At 40.5% G+C, this 18,954-nt stretch overlaps 1 protein-coding gene and 1 long non-coding RNA gene across 2 annotated transcripts in view; one reads left to right on the top strand and one right to left on the bottom strand.

Moving 5' to 3' along the window:
• Positions 1 to 13,387, bottom strand: part of LOC127006405 (lysM and putative peptidoglycan-binding domain-containing protein 2-like) — a 35,128-nt gene extending 21,741 nt beyond the window's left edge. The window contains exons 1-2 of the mRNA XM_050876361.1: positions 13,208 to 13,387; positions 4,218 to 4,369 (exon numbers count right to left, since the gene is read on the bottom strand). Coding sequence (XP_050732318.1) covers positions 4,218 to 4,369; positions 13,208 to 13,372 — 317 coding nt within the window. The 5' untranslated portion in view covers positions 13,373 to 13,387. The remainder of the gene's footprint in view (positions 1 to 4,217; positions 4,370 to 13,207) is intronic.
• On the top strand, positions 693 to 1,437 carry LOC127006422 (uncharacterized). The gene is made up of 3 exons (XR_007759568.1): positions 693 to 841; positions 914 to 1,021; positions 1,418 to 1,437. It is a non-coding gene; the product is annotated as an uncharacterized LOC127006422 (long non-coding RNA).
• Positions 13,388 to 18,954: the final 5,567 nt, after the last annotated feature.

Genomic DNA, 18,954 nt, shown 5'->3' with positions numbered 1-18,954 from the left:
ACTTGCAACAGAGGTATGCAGGGCTGCCCTGTATCCACTTGCAACAGAGGTATGCAGGGCTGACCTGTGTCCAGTTGCAACAGAGGTATGCAGGGCTGCCCAGTATCCACTTGCAACAGAGGTATGCAGGGCTGCCCAGTATCCACTTGCAATAGAGGTATGTAGGGCTGCCCTGTATCCACTTGTAACAGAGGTATGCAGGGCTGCCCAGTATCCACTTGCAACAGAGGTATGCAGGGCTGCCCAGCATCCACTTGCAACAGAGGTATGCAGGGCTGCCCTGTATCCACTTGCAACAGAGGTATGCAGGGCTGCCCAGTATCCACTTGCAACAGAGGTATGCAGGGCTGCCCAGTATCCACTTGCAACAGAGGTATGCAGGGCTGCCCAGTATCCACTTGCAACAGAGGTATGCAGGGCTGCCCTGTATCCACTTGCAATAGAGGTATGCAGGGCTGCCCTGTATCCACTTGCAACAGAGATATGCAGGGCTGCCCTGTATCCACTTGCAACAGAGGTATGCAGGGCTGCCCTGTATCCACTTGCAACAGAGGTATGCAGGGCTGCCCTGTATCCACTTGCAACAGAGGTATGCAGGGCTGCCCTGTGTCCAGTTGCAACAGAGGTATGCAGGGCTGCCCTGTGTCCAGTTGCAACAGAGGTAAGCAGGGCTGCCCTGTATCCACTTGCAACAGAGGTATGCAGGGCTGCCCTGTGTCCAGTTGCAACAGAGGTATGCAGGGCTGCCCAGTATCCACTTGCAACAGAGGTATGCAGGGCTGCCCTGTGTCCAGTTCCAAAAGAGGTAAGCAGGGCTGCCCTGTGTCCAGTTGCAACAGAGGTATGCAGGGCTGCCCTGTATCCACTTGCAACAGAGGTATGCAGGGCTGCCCTGTATCCACTTGCAACAGAGGTATGCAGGGCTGCCCTGTGTCCAGTTGCAACAGAGGTATGCAGGGCTGCCCTGTGTCCAGTTGCAAAAAAGGTAAGTAGGGCTGCCCTGTGTCCAGTTGCAACAGAGGTATGCAGGGCTGCCCTGTGTCCAGTTGCAACAGAGGTATGCAGGGCTGCCCTGTGTCCAGTTGCAACAGAGGTATGCAGGGCTGCCCTGTATCCACTTGCAACAGAGGTATGCAGGGCTGCCCTGTGTCCAGTTGCAACAGAGGTATGCAGGGCTGCCCTGTATCCACTTGCAACAGAGGTATGCAGGGCTGCCCTGTATCCACTTGCAACAGAGGTATGCAGGGCTGCCCTGTGTCCAGTTGCAACAGAGGTATGCAGGGCTGCCCTGTGTCCAGTTGCAACAGAGGTATGCAGGGCTGCCCTGTGTCCAGTTGCAAAAGAGGTAAGTAGGGCTGCCCTGTGTCCAGTTGCAACAGAGGTATGCAGGGCTGCCCTGTATCCAGTTGCAAAAGAGGTAAGTAGGGCTGCCCTGTGTCCAGTTGCAACAGAGGTGACACTGGCCATACTTCCCATAATGAATACCACTAAGTGCCAGGGATTGAACCCATGCCATCTGAGTAAAAGTCAGGGCTGCATACTGACTATGCCACCAACGAGCTAAAAGGTCACCGCGCCAGAGGCCACTTCTGCGACCTATACCTGACACCCCCACCCTGCACTGTGGGCATGAAAGTGAAGGTGACCCCACCCACACTCGTGACGGTTGGAAATGCTATTCATCAATCATTTTGGCACATACAGCGTATATATTCATCAGAGAAACTGTAATAACACAGTGAAAAAATCCTGTAATGAACACCACTAAGTGCCGGGGATAGAACCCGTACCTTCTTTGGTGAGCCACTTTGCTGAATAATTTACTAAAATCAAGATATACCCAGACTAATAGGGACAATCTGTAGTGTTAGGGGTGTACGGACAAAAAAAAAATGTAAAAAATTGTAAAGCTAGTGAAAGTGTTTCTAACAGTGCTGGGAAAAGTGCACAAACGCTTGAATAAATTCAAAGAAAAGGACTGAAAATAAGCGATTCAAGCAAAAAAATAAAGTAAATTATGAAAATTATAGTGCAAGTGTATTATAGTAAGGCAAGATAGGGTAATGCCAATGAAAAGCAAAGTGTGTGTATAAGTAGATGAGAGGATCAAGAGGAGGAGGACCTACAAAGCAATACAAGTTAAAAGAAGAAGCACCACTTTAAGAACCACACAAGTCCAGGAATCAGAAATTGCTATAGTCCAGGGAAATGGCTAATTCACAGACGTTTACAATACTTTATTTACCTTGTGAATACAAGCAACCAACCTTGGCTGTGTGTGATGCCCACCCAGAAAAGTTAGAGTTGCCTGTTGCCCCTACCACCAATGCAGTTGGAGAAAAAAGGCCCAGTTTGACACCAACAGCTTTAGACTCCCTCAGATGGGTGACCATATTAACCGTGTTCACACAAGCTGGGGCGGGATTCAAAGACATGCATGCTAATGGCCCGTGGTAAAAACTACGAACTATCAATTTAACAATCAATGTTAACTTCAGATTCACAAAGTATTCGTTTCATCGTTACTTTAGCAAACGGTGCCACATTGATACAGGGCAACTATTTTGGTTACATTCTGGATACAGGCAACCGACCTGGCCGTGTGTGACACACACCCGGAATAGTTGGAGTTACTGGTTGACCCTACTGCCAACACAGTTGAAGGGAAAAGGCCCAATGTGACACCAGCTACGGACAACCAACAACTCGCTCCCGGTTGGGTGTACGAGCCCGCAGTCCCAACGGTTGGAGGAAAACGGCCAGTGTGACACCACCTTAAGACAGCAAGGCTGCTGATAAGGTGAGTGCCATCAATGACATCATCGGACTCACAGCAAATTACAAGCGTGTTTTCAGAACTGTCAGCCAATTGTAAGGCAGCTGCCTTAAGCTGTGGCTTCAAAACCACCCGTTCTTTCTTCCCATTTTTTTCCTTTTTCTAAAGAATGTATTTTGAGAAAACAAGGGAGTAAAGTGGGGAAAAAAAAAGTCTGCTTCTCCATGGGCCGGAACAAATAAACGCTTTTCCATTGTTTTCAATACCCTGAGTTTCGCGATCCTCGAGTTTAGCACTATACCTTCGGAACAAAGCAAGCGCGAAACTCGGAAGGGTACTGTACAAGAAGTGTAAAATAACAATACACAATTATGCAAGATATATTTCCAGTTTTATGTATGGGATATCTTGAGGCTGGAGACTGGAGAAAATATGCAGATAAGAATCACAAGTGAGTGACACTTTGAGTAATCACTTGAAATTAATATATTCACCAATGACTTTGTAATTTCTGGAATTTTTTTTGACAAATAAAGCCAATTCGAAAAAAACAATATGACAGACCCCTTTCTTCATTCAAAGTCAACACTTTACGGGTAAAGCATATCATACCACAAGATGTCGCATTTGCCAGACCTCCTCATCTCAAAAAGTCCCACCATATTCACCTACATCCTATTAATTTCATTCATTGTATGAGGCAGTTGGTGATCCTCCAAGAGACTTGGGATGTTCCACACAGAACCCTCCAAAGGTTTACCCAGGACCTGTTTACACTGGCAGGTGCCACATCTGCACCACTCTGCCTGCTCCAAACAACAAAAGACGCTCGAGGACCCTCCCCAATTTCGGATGCAGGGATTCTGGAGGCTTGGCCCTGCACCTGCCATAAGTGGAAGCCTTATGATGTAGATGAACTGAGGGAGTCCGCAAATCATCAAGCCCACCCCCACAGAACCAGGTCAGGATCATAACTAGAGCCTCTAACCTAATATATACCTCTTTACTTTGCTTTTGTGTGAGGTGTAGTTTTTCAGCAAGGGGTTGCAGCCCCCAACCCAACTAACTTCTAGCTGGGGGCATGGACACAATAACCCTACAATAAAAAAGATCCCACACACCTAAACACCCATATTTCCAGTAACAAAAATATAATCATTGAGGCATTGGGCAGAAAAGGGGCATGAGGGACAAAGTCTGTTTTTTTCAAGTTTGAAACAGGAAAGGCAGGCTACACATACCATGAAGAACAAGATATATGTTGCAAGGGAAACGTGATCCTAAGTACACTGAATACAAGGATGCTTTTCCCTTACAACTTAACCATTGTTCTTCCTGGGATGTGTAGCCTGCCTGTCCTTGTGCAAACTAGAAAAGACAGACTCTCCTCCCAACATCTCAATCATTAATATAATATGTAAGGGTAAATGATGAAATTTACCTGTCAGAAACATCGGTCTGTGCTGCTGATGAAGAGTTAGAGGAACCAGTTACCGCTTCATACACTTCTCGACTAACAGGCACCTCCAAGTAGTCGTGAAGGAACATTGCCTCCACAGTAAACAGCTTGTTGTGCTGCTTAATTGTCTCCACCTGGAATATCAAATTTACATTAATGAACACCCAGATTTCAAAAACCTAGTGCAAAGTATTACATTCAACACCTGATAGCAATATTTACTCAGACAATTTAACCTTGCTACCAAATGTTCTTAACCATATGTGACTATCTTAGAGTCACAAGTACTAAACAACAGTGATCCAGAACCCTCTACTATATATGTATATAATTGGGGTAAGGGGACTCAGATTATCACCAATGTTGATTTTCCATGAATAATTGACACAGCCCATATTCTAAGAAGTAACGTGACTTAATGAAAACTATAAAGGTAACGTACTGTGTGAACGATCCGATGCCCCTATCTGATATAGCTAGTGAGGAAGACTTCTATGAGCTCCTAAAATCTATTTTATGTATTGTAAATTTAAGTATCCAGCTGTGTGTTTTTCCTCTGAGTGAAAAGCTGGGAATTTTCACACCCACCTTGAAAAGTAAACTTGATCCTCAGAGCCTTTCTTCATAATATAGACCTGTATCTAACCTTTCATTTTTGTCTAAGATAGTGGAGAATGTAGTTTTAGATCAAGTATTGGAATAGTTATCAACTGTCCATGCCTTACCTGATAAGCAATCTGCCTATAGTAAGTTATATTCTACAGAATCTGCTCTGTGTAGTGTAACAAATGATGTTCTTGAGAGGTTGGATCAGGGATAGTTTGGTGCAATAATATTACTTCACTTGAGTGCAGCTTTTGATACTGTTGTCCATGAATTGTTACTTGAGGACCTCAAGGCATTAGGTGTGACACATAGGGCACTTGAGTATTTAAAAAGTTATTTGGGAAATAGATATTACTGTGTACAAGTGGGTGGCTCACTATCTGAGCATTGGCCACTTAGAAGAGGTGTTCCTCAGGGTAGTGTCTTAGGACCTATACTTTTTTGTATTTATACTATTGAGCTTTCATATTTACTAAGTGAGCATGGCGTTACCTTCAATCTTTTTGCTGATGACACTCAGATTTACTTGGCTGTTAATAATATTGAGGATGCTGAAAATAGTCTAACTAGAGTAATGGGTGAGCTTAAAAAATGGATGGATGGGAAGCATTTGAAATTAAATGAAAATAAAACTGAGTGTATGATTATTAGAAACAGAGGGATCATAAGAAGAATGAATGGGTTTCAGAGTTTGACTGTGAATGGTAAAACTATTGATGTAGCTAATAAGGTAAAGGACTTAGGTGTTATTATTGATAAACATTTAACTTTCAATGATCAAATTAATGAGACTGTAAGGTTTGCTAGGTTTAATTTACAGAATATAGCTTTTTTAAGAAGATATTTAGATGAAAAGTCCCTAAGGATGCTTATACACAACTATGTCATTACTAGATTAGACTACTGTAATTCTTTGTATCATAATTTACCTAGTTATCAGTTAAGAAAAATGCAGCTCATAATGAATAAGTCAGCGAGATTGATAAAAAGGCTGTCACCCTATGATAAAGTGACCCCCTCACTGATTGATTTGCACTGGTTGCCTATTAGGGCAAGAATTGTGTTCAAAATGTGTCTTAACGTATCAGGCAATCATGACGGGTAAACCTGAATACCTCAGACAGTTGTTACGGCCAGTCAGATTAGGAACAAATGTGGTTTTAAGACATGTATCAGATGAACATAGGCTGCATGAACCTCACTATAACACAGACATTGGGCTTAGAGCTTTTAGTAATTGTGCACCTAGGTTATTTAATAAATTACCAAAAGATGTTAAAGATAGTGTTAATGTAGTTGTATTTAAAAAAAAGCTGAAGACCTATTTATTAACTGATGCTTATGATATGGAAACTATGTGTATCACAGATAACTATGCCTTATGATTTGATTTTTTCCCAGTTTTTTGTATTATGTTATAAACGTGAGTTTGTTTTGTTTTCATTGTTTGTGGTGTGTTGTAATATATTTGCTGTGCGAAGAAATGCCAGTCATTCTGATTTAATATTATTAAATTTATCGCATGATCTCATTATATATTTATATACATTCTATATATTTAGGTATATTTAGTGTAGTATTAAGTGAATAGGATTTACATTTCTAGTATGTAAAGTGACAGATTAACTCAAAATGATATATATTTTTAGTGTGTTAAGTGTAGTACTAAGTCAAAAGGATATAATCTTATATTATTTTGTATATGAAAGTAGCTTCAGGTATTTATATTCTTTGTACTTCATATTTATATTTTTGCATTCATGTAATATTGGCTGTGAGGGAATATTATCATTCCTCTACCACTCTGATAGTGTTGTGATATTCTTGTGTTGTTTGTGTGTGTGTGTGTGTGTGTGTGTGTGTGTGTGTGTGTGCGCTTTAGAAATCTATATTGTTTACTGTTCTGCAAGATCATATTTTATTATTGAATAATACTGGAGACCCTATAGAGCACCTTTGGGTGGAATGGGGCCTGTAAACCCAATAAAGAATAAAGAATAAAATTCATTTCAACACCTCAAAACAGCATAAACCATCAAATCATAGCCCATGCAACACAAAATAACAGTTACTGCTTATAATGGGCAAGATTACAAGAGGTTGGAGTGTGGCAGAGCAGCTGGTAACAAGATTAAGCTTGTTGACATGCAGGAAACAACTGACACCGTGACAGAATCATCAAGTATATATATATATATATATATATATATATATATATATATATATATATATATATATATATATATATATATATATATATATATATATATATATATATATATATATATATATATATATATATATATATATATATATATATATATATATATATATATATATATATATATATATATATATATATATAAATATATATATACATACTTATATATATATATATATATATGTGTGTATGTATGTATGTATGTATCCTATGCAGGTGCCCCCACATTCCTCAGAGCAGAAAACAATGGGAATAGGTTCTCAAGCTGGTTTCACATGGGATCTTTTTCCTCTAAGTGTGTTGGCAGTAGGCACAATCAGTAACTCTATAACTTTTCTGGGTGTGTCACACACAACCTAGGTGCGTGTATCCACAACTTAAACTAACCACTCGCCCTCTATCCACACGGCACCGTTTGCAAAAGTAAGGGCTGTTGTGAGTTGCGCTACTGTTACTCAAAGTATGGACTTGTTGCTACAGTTAAATGGAAGGAAGAAGTGGTTTTGGGTACGATCATGGCTTCAAAAACGAGAGGACAGGAGTGTTCACCGAGACCTACAACTCGCTCTCGGTTGGGCGTAAGCAGTTGAGATAGATATATGTATATATATATATATATATATATATATATATATATATATATATATATATATATATATATATATATACACACACACACACACACACATACTATAAAATGTGGTCTGCATGAGGGTGTGGAATTCTGGAAGACTTGGCTTTAAGTCCCACCTGCCACTACAAGCTCATGACTTTTACTTTCAAACAAGTCAACTTCATGTGTTGGTAATCCAACATCTATGTTAAAAAAGAAACAGATGATAAGTAATAATTACCACTGATGCATTATGACAAAGATATTCAACATCATGATAAATGCACCGCCAGTGCCCAGGAAGTCACCTGCATTGCTTCCTCCATCCAGCAAAACATTAACATGATGTCTTTGTTTGGTGGTCATGGAATTACAGTCATCTAAAGAGAAAAAAAAAAGAAATAGTCACAGCATCTATGTATATTGGAGCTTTCCAGGCTCTGACCAATCACAAGTCCTCATTTATTCAGGTGCACAACAGGAAGTCTGCACAGTAGATTTGTTTATTATTTTCGGAGCTCCACTCCCATTTTACACCTGGCAACAGTGTAAGCATTAAAGGCTGCTGGGAGGAAAATTTTACTTTAATAAGCAGTCTATTTCAGAAACACTGACTATTATTTTCAGGGTAAAATGTAATCCTCCTTCATATAGATAGTTTTACTGGGTCCTGGTCATATCAGCCATACTTAAGTCATTTAGGCCATAATGTCCAAACTGGCAAATGACCAAGCCATCTACCAACCTAAATTGTTTACAACCAAAATAACCAAACTTCATCAAGATGAAATATTCTCATCTTTGCATCATGGAATATTACTATCTCAACTAAACCTTAAGTTCAACGTCATTTAAGTATGAGAAAAGATCATTTGCTGAACTCAATTCAAACAGCTCCTTTAAGCAGATGATCATAATATGGAAAATGGGTTTAAGTCAACTTTTTTCCAGCTATCGCTATCCCTCAACAAATCAGCCAACATGCCTCAACAAAGAGCTCCACTATGCCTTGTGTATGCCTGAGGAAGCTAACACAATCAACATACATTTCAGAGCGGTACATGACAGATGGTAATATATCGTGCTTTCAATATTGTTTTTTCCAAGCAACAGTATTAGTACAGTGTGAATGGAGATTACGAGACTGTTCTTTGTGTTCAGCTCCTGACACACATGGCAAGTTGAAAATTTAAGGAGTAATTTGATTTTCAGTCTGAAAATTTTTGGCAGCCATTGTTCACAGGCCATTCATTGTACCTGTGTCAATTATTGTTATAGCAGAGGGAAGTATCATTGCCCCCTTCCCTCTTTTTGTTACTCATTACTGCTGTGCTTGCTTAAAAAATAGGTTTTTAATTTGTTCAGCAATTTTAATTCTTTTGTTTGTTAAACTTTTATTCACTCATTTCATATCCTGCCACTATTGTCAACTAAATTCAAAATTTATATATATATATATATATATATATATATATATATATATATATATATATATATATATATATATATATATATATATATATATATATATATATATATATATATATATATATATATATATATATATATATATATATATATATATATATATATATATATATATATATATATATATATATTCAAAAGTATCCGACCTTTAGAAATAAAGAAAAGAATTTTGTATATTTCACAAATTATATTTAATCACCCTTAAAGTACTCTCCTTGGGAGTTCACACTCTTCTCCCAGCGATGCTGCCGCTGCTGGTAACATTTCTGGAAATCCTTAACTGTAATAGTGTAGAGCCCTGCTGTCGCTTTCTTCATAATTTCCTCTTACGACTCAAAACGCTTCCTTTCAGGGTTGTTTTCAGTTTAGGGAAGAGCCAGAAGTCAAGGTGCCATGTCCGAAGAATAGGGAGGGTGTTGAACAAGTGGAGTGTTGTTTTTGGCCAGGAAACCTTGGATCAGGTGGGCAGAATGAGCCGGTGCATTATCGTTGTGAAGCTGCCAGTTTTTCGCCGCCCACATTTCCGGTCGTTTTCGTCACACAAAGTCACCTGGCCAAAAACAACACTCCACTTGTTCAACACCCTCCCTATTTTTCGGACATGGCACCTTGACTTCTGAAAGGAAATTATGAAGAAAGCGACGGCAGAGCTCTACACTATTACAGTTAAGGATTTCCAGAAATGTTACCAGCAGTGGCAGCACCGCTGGGAGAAGAGTGTGAACTCCCAAGGAGAGTACTTTAAGGGTGATTAAATAAAATTTGTGAAGTATACAAAATTCTTTTCTTTATTTCTAAAGGTCGGATACTTTTTGAACGCACTTCGTATATATACACGCACACACTGTACCGTGGGTACAGTTTACCAAGGTTTCTCACCGGTTCCTTCACCCTTTTGGCCTAAACGTTCCTGAGGCCTAAAAGTCTTACAGCCAAATCGTCTAACAGCCTAACAGGATCACTGCCGAAAATAATAGGGCCTAATAGTCCCAAACTGATTTATTTACCAGGAAGCAGGTATGAAACCCTTAGAATGAATTCATCTCTGAATCCCAACATAGCCGTTTCATGATACAATCAAATATATACACAATTAAAAACACCATTTCTACACCAATTGAATAGTCAGTATTGATAAATTAAGAAACACCACCTAAATGCACAGAAACGAGGAAAACATAAATACTTAGGCCATGAGGAAGGTGGACCCTGCCACTGTCATAGTGAGCCGCCACCTTGACCACCATATAGACAATGGCAATCGCAAAGTGTATCACAAGTATTAATCAAAAATGAACTTAACAAGTCTAACCAACCCTAACATAACCTTCCAACATGGAGGAAGGCAAACACAATCTAAATTCACCCCTAACACAAAGAGCTATGGCCATCCCCCCCTTTACCTTAATCTAGCCAAACCTTACATCCAGAAATAAGTAGACATGCAATAATATGAGAACCGTAAGTAATAACTGTGTGGCAAACCGCTCAGTCAATATAAATAATTGTTGGTTACTATCCTATGTGGTGATAAGTTGCAATTAACCTGGTAGCAGCGACGGGCCAAATTTGTGCTATGATATAAACCCCCCAAAATAGATGATACATAATCTGATCACAAATGCTTTGATATATGTTATGAAATGGTTTGTGTGAGGGGTGATTTTTTCTCATTTTTCTTGCTTGGAGGGACCATTAAGAAACATGATCCCCGCTGCTACTGGGTTAAAACAATGATATACTACTATTATAGAAGTTATTGTTAGGTTCTGCTAGTTTAAGGAAATGTAAAGTGGCAGAACTGGTTTGCTGGTGGCCTGGTCCACCACTTGACTTTGGTGTACGGTATTTCTAAAGTCTCACCAAAATTCTGATGCGTTAAATGTTCACCATAACAATAAGTGAAAATCCCAACTCAACAGTACTGACACAAGGCTGGCAATACATGACTGACACTTACCCAGGTAAAATCCTTCAGCCCAGGCATGTCCACTATTAGAAGAGCTTGACACAAAAAGGTTAAAAGTAAAAAACACACCCACAGAAAAGGTAACCCTGAACCAAGAGAAGTGAACGCCTATGAACCCGTCCATCACCCATGCCCACTGTGACGCTGTATCTCAGGCAAACCATCAGAGAGTCTACATGTCAAAATGGTTAGGTATGGCGAGTCTACATGTCAAAAAGGTTAGGTATGGAGAGTCTACACGTCAAAAAGTTTATGGAGAGTCTACACGTCAAAAAGGTTATGGAGAGTCTACACGTCAAAAAATTTATGGAGTCTACACGTCAAAAAGTTTATGGAGAGTCTACACGTCAAAAAGTTTATGGAGAGTCTACACGTCAAAAAGTTTATGGAGAGTGTACACGTCAAAAAGTTTATGGAGTCTGCACGTCAAAAAGGTTATGGAGAGTCTACACGTCAAAAAGTTTATGGAGAGTCTACACGTCAAAAAGTTTATGGAGAGTCTACACGTCAAAAAGTTTACGGAGTCTACACGTCAAAAAGTTTATGGAGAGTCTACACGTCAAAAAGTTTATGGAGTCTACACGTCAAAAAGTTTATGGAGAGTCTACACGTCAAAAAGTTTATGGAGAGTCTACACGTCAAAAAGTTTATGGAGTCTACACTTCAAAAATTTTATGTAGAGTCTAGACGTCAAAAGTTTATGGAGTCTGCACGTCAAAAAGTTTATGGAGAGTCTACACGTCAAAAAGTTTATGGAGAGTCTACACGTCAAAAAGTTTATGGAGAGTCTACACGTCAAAAAGTTTATGGAGAGTCTACACGTCAAAAAGTTTATGGAGAGTCTACACGTCAAAAAGTTTATGGAGAGTCTACACGTCTAAAAGTTTATGGAGAGTCTACACGTCAAAAAGTTTATGGAGTCTACACGTCAAAAAGTTTATGGAGTCTACACGTCAAAAAGTTTATGGAGAGTCTACACGTCAAAAAGTTTATGGAGAGTCTACACGTCAAAAAGTTTATGGAGTCTGCACGTCAAAAAGGTTATGGAGAGTCTACACGTCAAAAAGTTTATGGAGTCTACACGTCAAAAAGTTTATGGAGAGTCTACACGTCAAAAAGTTTATGGAGAGTCTACACATCAAAAAGTTTATGGAGTCTACACGTCAAAAAGGTTATGGAGAGTCTACACGTCAAAAAGTTTATGGAGAGTCTACACGTCAAAAAGTTTATGGAGAGTCTACACGTCAAAAAGTTTATGGAGAGTCTACACGTCTAAAAGTTTATGGAGAGTCTACACGTCAAAAAGTTTATGGAGAGTCTACACGTCTAAAAGTTTATGGAGAGTCTGCACGTCAAAAAGGTTATGGAGAGTCTACACGTCAAAAAGTTTATGGAGAGTCTACACGTCAAAAAGGTTATGGAGAGTCTACACGTCAAAAAGTTTATGGAGAGTCTACACGTCTAAAAGTTTATGGAGAGTCTACACGTCTAAAAGTTTATGGAGAGTCTACACGTCAAAAAGATTAAGGTAGATATTGTAAGACATTTTCGCTTTTCATATCAGTTGTTTCTAAAGGTCAAATAGGGGGTCAATCAGATTCTAATGAGTGTGTTTTATAGGTTCACGGTACAGAAGATAGATCAAACTACCACCAGAGCCATAACACTAATCCTGGAAATGCCCCAAACTCCTACGAAAGTCTTGTCGAATATGTGAACTTGGGCGACGAAATGTTAAGCAATACGGCCCTAAGTGTCAAGAAGGTTAACCCCCAAACAACCCCCAAACCCTGAACCAAGTGCCGAGAACACCTCAGCCCACTGGTTACACGTCAAATACGTTACATGTCAAACAGGTTAAACGTCAGGAAGGTTAAACGTCAAAAAAACACCCAGGAAGGAACATTAACCCTGAACCCCAAAGCAGTGAACACCTCACCCCACTGGTTACACGTCAAATACGTTACACGTCAAAAAGGTTAAACGTCAGGAAGGTTAAACGTCAAAAAAACACCCAGGAAGGAACATTAACCCTGGACCCCAAAGTACTGAACACCTCTGGCCCCCTTGCTCACCGTCACGCCATATCTCAGCGCTATGCCTTGTATCGTGTCCTGCTTGGAGACGCGGTGCTTAACGATGTTCTCCGGCTTCTTCATGTTGACTGAGGTGCTGCCGTAGCGTCTGTGGGGTCTGTTGGCCGCCCCGAGCAGCCCTTTCTCCTCGCTGCTCGCCGCCATGGTTGATGTTGTCTGCGCGAGGATGTCACTTTCTTGCCCCTCGATTCCCACCTCCACAACGGGGCTACAACATCAAAAGAACCACAGTGACGCTAAAATATTCAATACTCATATATGAAATCGATTAGTAGGTGTGAAATGTCCATAGTGAGGTGTATTTGGGTTTGACAGTATTATTCACGCAAAGGATGGCAAGAGCGCCCCGACCTTGACAGATTGTGACCACCATGGTGACCACCTGACCCAGCGCCTCAAACACGTCCCACAGCAGTCACCTGATCTCTGGAGGACACCTGCAAGCATCCTCCGTCACTTGACTTGTTAGGAAATCTCGAAGGGTTGTGTATCTCTTTGTTTCAGCCTCATTGAATTAACCTCCACAATGGGGCTAAAACACAATGGGACACTTGGATTCATACGTCAGATCAAGTTATACGTGAACTTGTAGGCCTATACATTCTAGTGCATTTGCGTTTTTCCATATCATTCCCCTCAAAAAGATGGCAAGAGTGTCCCCCTCCTTGACTCAGCCTGACCCAGCGACTTGCACTTCTTGGATTATAACACTTGCAATCATCCCTTCAGAAGTCATCTCATGCTGCCCTTGACAAGCCTTGAGTGATGGGATTGGCACCTCAACACCACATCTATAATATTGCAATACGAGACATTTCAGTACTTAAATAACACCTACAGGCATCCGAAAAGGAGATTAATCCGGTTCTAATGCGTGTTCTTATGAGTTCATGGTACAGAAGAAGGGTTAAACTACCACTAGGGTCATATAAGAGTATCCCTTAAAATGTCTAAAACTCCCATGAAAGCCTTGTAAAATACCGTAAAATACGTATGTGTAGCTACTGGGGTTCTAATGATTGTTTTTTATAAGTTCATGGTATAGAAGAAAGAGCCAAAGCACCACGGGTCAGATTATATCCCTTGAAATACCCACAACTCCCACGAAAGACTTGTAAAATACATATGTGTACTGGAGTGTCGAAATGTTTCATACGGCCCTTTAATTGTTCTAAACCGATGTACACATTTACGTTTTCTCAACATCTCACACAACAACAGCGCTTTGACCTTGGCAGATAGCGACCACTTGACTCAACGACCCATCCCGTGACTCCTGCAATGGTCACCTGCAATCCCTGGAAGACACCTGCAAGCATCACCATTGACTATCATGTATTGCTGTCCTTGAGATATCTCGGATGATACATGATGCCTAAGATGATAAAAAGCTTTCCTGGTTGTTTTCCTTAAGATCGTTTATCACGCGCCCTAGAGAGATAAGGATCATGATAAATTGCTTGAGACTTAATGGGATCCTAAGTTCAGGGTCAGTAGTAAAAACTTGCTCGGTAAAGATGGAGACTACTACGTGTCACAGGCTGCGATTCGGAGTGCGTGCATATCCTGTTAAATGCATTCTACTAATCTTACGCATATTGCATACGTCAGTCAAGCAAGGATGTTTTCTTACATGAGGAGAATAAAATATATATATTCAGGTTACACCCACACAGGACCTTAAAAGGAAAGGTTATGGGTATGACGCCCCCCCACACACACTATTCATGAGAGGGTCAACGATGGAATTTGGCAAATTCATAAATGATGATTGACACTATAATTTACGTTAAGATCCAGACACCCAAAATCGATTTCTAGATTCTGTTCTGCCCCCACAACCTGCCCCCTTCCTTTTGATTAACAAGATATAATAATATACCCGAATTCACTGTCATCATGGCGAGTAGGATACTACTGGAGTGGAAAGTCTTACTCGCTCAACTATGCCCTTCAAAGTAAGGTGACTTTTTTGCAGACTGGCTAAGTTTTCATCATCACTGCTGTACAGGTAAAGACGCAGTATGTATGGATGTCAGACCCGTTTTCATTGTAATGTAGGAAATGCAAGACTTCGTGCATCAACCTTTAAGGTGGAATGGTGGTGCGAGCAAAATTAAAAACAGTGATTCTAAGGAGAAAAAGACAGATAACAAAAGATAGGAGGCAACACAATAACATCATATTTAAAACATTAACACACACACACACACACACACACACACACACACACACACACACACACACACACACACACACACACACACACACAGAGAGAGAGAGAGAGAGAGAGAGAGAGGTCGTAAGGGAAAGGGGTAGGCTACTAGGACACTCGTCTGTGGAATATCTTTGTGATCCAAAGTCAAGTTCCACCTCCCTGGGTCGCTTTCACTTTCGTACGTAACCGCGTATAGTGGCCGAGAATATATTATTACGTATAACTGTTGGTTCTGGGTCCAATGAGTCCCCGATACACAGATAGATCACATTATGAGCACATCTGACACATGATCGCAGTGGAGGTGTGGTTGATGCGTCTATTACGTAATTTTGCCAAAGGTGAAGGGTTGCTATATTTGCCCGTTACACTCGAGATCCTCAGTCAGGACAATGTTTATCAAGATGAAGAGGCAACGCCTCCAAGATATTACTGGGTCTAAGATGGATTTCAGCATGATTTATAAGTTATTCTTAATGGATAATAATCCATATAATGAAGTGCCACCCTCGGCCACCCAGAGATGTGCCAAAAGGGTTCAGTGTTACCCAGCCATGGTTTTGCTCAAATAATGACGTGGGCGAGATTTCATCACAAATCAATTTAATTCTCCTATCATTTCTATCGAGGCTAGAATATATATTTACCGCTTAACTGCTAAATATCGCAGATAAATCATGTGGTGACGGAAACTGTTTCTGTACAGAAATTTTGCATATTGTTTCATATATTGGACAGTGTGACTTGACTCACTGCTATATTGGTAATAAGTGGCTTTATTAACTCCTGAGCCGAAGTAAGCCGGAATGTGTCTGATATGTAATAAGGTCTATTGCTTATTAGTAAAGTCGTCTGGAGCAGAACGAAGAGTAATAAGGTATTGCTCTTCGTTCTGCTCCAGACGACCCTCTCTCTCTCTCTCTCTCTCTACGCACAAATCAATTTCTAGACGCCGTTTTGTCCTCAGTGTACCTGCGCTGAATTTCGTTATTGCGCCAATCAGAAATAATCAGTAGCACAAACCACAATGGAGTGGAATTATTGGTGTGTGTGTGTGTGTGTGTGTGTGTGTGTGTGTGTGTGTGTGACTTGGCATATTCAAAAATCAAATTACGATTATTGAGAACACTAAAAAATATCCAGTTACTGAGTTCATACAATATAATGTCACGTCATTCAATATCAGTGTAATGAAAAATGACTAGAAAACTTCCCCTACAACAATGCTGTGGCCTGTTTTAATTGAGATATAAAAATTCGTGGAGCACAAAACATCCTTTTGTTTTCGTATTACAGGTTTGCGCCACGAGTTGGGCAATTTGCAGTTTTAGTGGTAGGCCTGTTAATGAGGGGAGCAAGGGTAGTCTGTCGACATGTTTGCGATGAGAGGGATGATGCCAAGAGGTTGCAGCGGGGAGGCGGCGCGTGAGGGGAGTGAGTAACTTTTACGTCCATCCACGAGTCACATGGGCAGGACGAGCATTGGGTCATGAGACTGTGAAGGTAGCTACGTACTACAAGTAAAAACAAAATTGGTGAAAGTGTTATTGCTGAAACTGAGGAACACACACACACACACACACACACACACACACACACACACACACACACACACACACACACACACACATATAGATACATGCAGACATACATACACAGGTCCATACATACATAAATACTCTCTCTCTCTCTCTCTCTCTCTCTCTCTCTCTCTCTCTCTCTCTCTCTCTCTCTCTCTCTCTCTCTCTCTCTCTCTCTCTCTCTGTTTAATACTAACAATCTTCCTCCCACTACCACCAACACCAGTACTATTGTAAATCTCGAGCATGCATTGCCTAATTTTGAAATAACAATCGATGAAGTCCTTAAAGCTCTCCATTCACTTAAAACAAATAAAAGTCCCGGACCCGACAAAGTATATCCTATACTGCTTAAAGAAACAAAGAACGAAATACTCTCCTCCCTCACTACCGTATTCAATATGTCCTTGCGACAAGGCATCGTCCCTTCGGATTGGAAAAAGGCTAACGTGACACCGATTTTTAAGAAAGGAGACAAAAAAATACCAGGTAACTACCGACCCATTAGTCTAACTTCAATTGTAGGTAAGCTACTCGAGAGCATAATTAGAGACAAAATAGTCAGTTACCTCGAAAGCCACTCATTAATTGGGGATTCACAACATGGCTTCCGTAACAAAAGATCCTGCCTGTCAAACCTACTGACCTTTTATAACGATCTCTTCTCAGTTTATGACGTAACCAAATCATTGGACGTAGTCTATCTTGATTTCCAGAAAGCGTTTGATAAAGTCCCACATCATAAATTACTTTATAAATTAAAGCAAATAGGCATTGACGGTCAAGTAAACCAATGGATCGTGAATTGGTTGAGCAACAGACAACAAAGAGTTGTGATTGACGGATTTAACTCAAGAGTGGGCGCCGGTCACTAGTGGCGTCCCTCAGGGCTCGGTTCTTGGCCCAGTGCTCTTCATTATTTACATCAACGATGTGGATGTTGGACTCAATAATCGCATTAGTAAATTTGCAGACGACACAAAGATTGGTAACTCGGTTCTGACTGACGAAGACAGGCAAAGCCTCCAAGAGGATTTGCACAAAATTTCAGCTTGGTCGGATAAATGGGAGATGCCCTTTAACGTAGACAAGTGCCAGGTCCTTCAAGTTGGAACAAAAAATAAGAAGTTCGATTACGAAATGCGCGGCGTTAAACTCACAAGCGTTCAATGCGTTAAGGACCTGGGGGTCAAAATCGCGTCAAACCTCAAATTCTCACATCAATGCATCGATGCAGCAAATAAAGCGAACAGAATGTTGGGCTTCATTAAAAGAAACTTTTTATTCAAGAATAAAGATGTAATACTTCCGCTTTACAGTAGTTTAGTCAGACCCCACTTGGAATATGCGGTACAGTTTTGGTTTCCCCACCATGCAAAGGACATTGCTAAACTAGAAGGTGTTCAGCGTCGAGCAACAAAAATGATCCCTTCCTTGCGCAACAAATCCTACGAAGAAAGGCTTTCCACCCTTAACATGTTCTCTTGAGAAACGTCGCCTCCGAGGAAAACTGATCGAATGTTTTAAAATACTTAATGGTTTCACGAATGTAGACAGAACAAAATTGTTTATGATCGATGACACTTTGCGAACGAGGAACAGTGGCATAAAACTCAAATGCAGACAAGTAAATTCAGACTGCACCAAATTTTTCTTCACCAACGTTGTAGTGCGAGAATGGAATAAGCTCCCACCATCAGTGGTCCAGTGTAACACGATTGACTCCTTTAAAAACAAGCTCGACCGTCACTTCCTTGAACTTAATATTAACTAGAGTAGAAGAGCAACGTTTTGGAGCCATCTGATTAATGTAAAATCACTTCGGTTTAAGGACAGACCACCTAGTCTGGACAATGGGGTCTGTGTGGTCTGATTTTCTATGTAAATCTATGTAATTCTCTCTCTCTCTCTCTCTCTCTCTCTCTCTC

The sequence above is a fragment of the Eriocheir sinensis genome, chromosome 3, assembly GCF_024679095.1.
Source record: "Eriocheir sinensis breed Jianghai 21 chromosome 3, ASM2467909v1, whole genome shotgun sequence".
In the NCBI taxonomy this organism is placed as follows: Eukaryota; Metazoa; Arthropoda; class Malacostraca; order Decapoda; family Varunidae; genus Eriocheir; species Eriocheir sinensis.
This window is presented reverse-complemented; position numbering and strand designations above follow the sequence as displayed.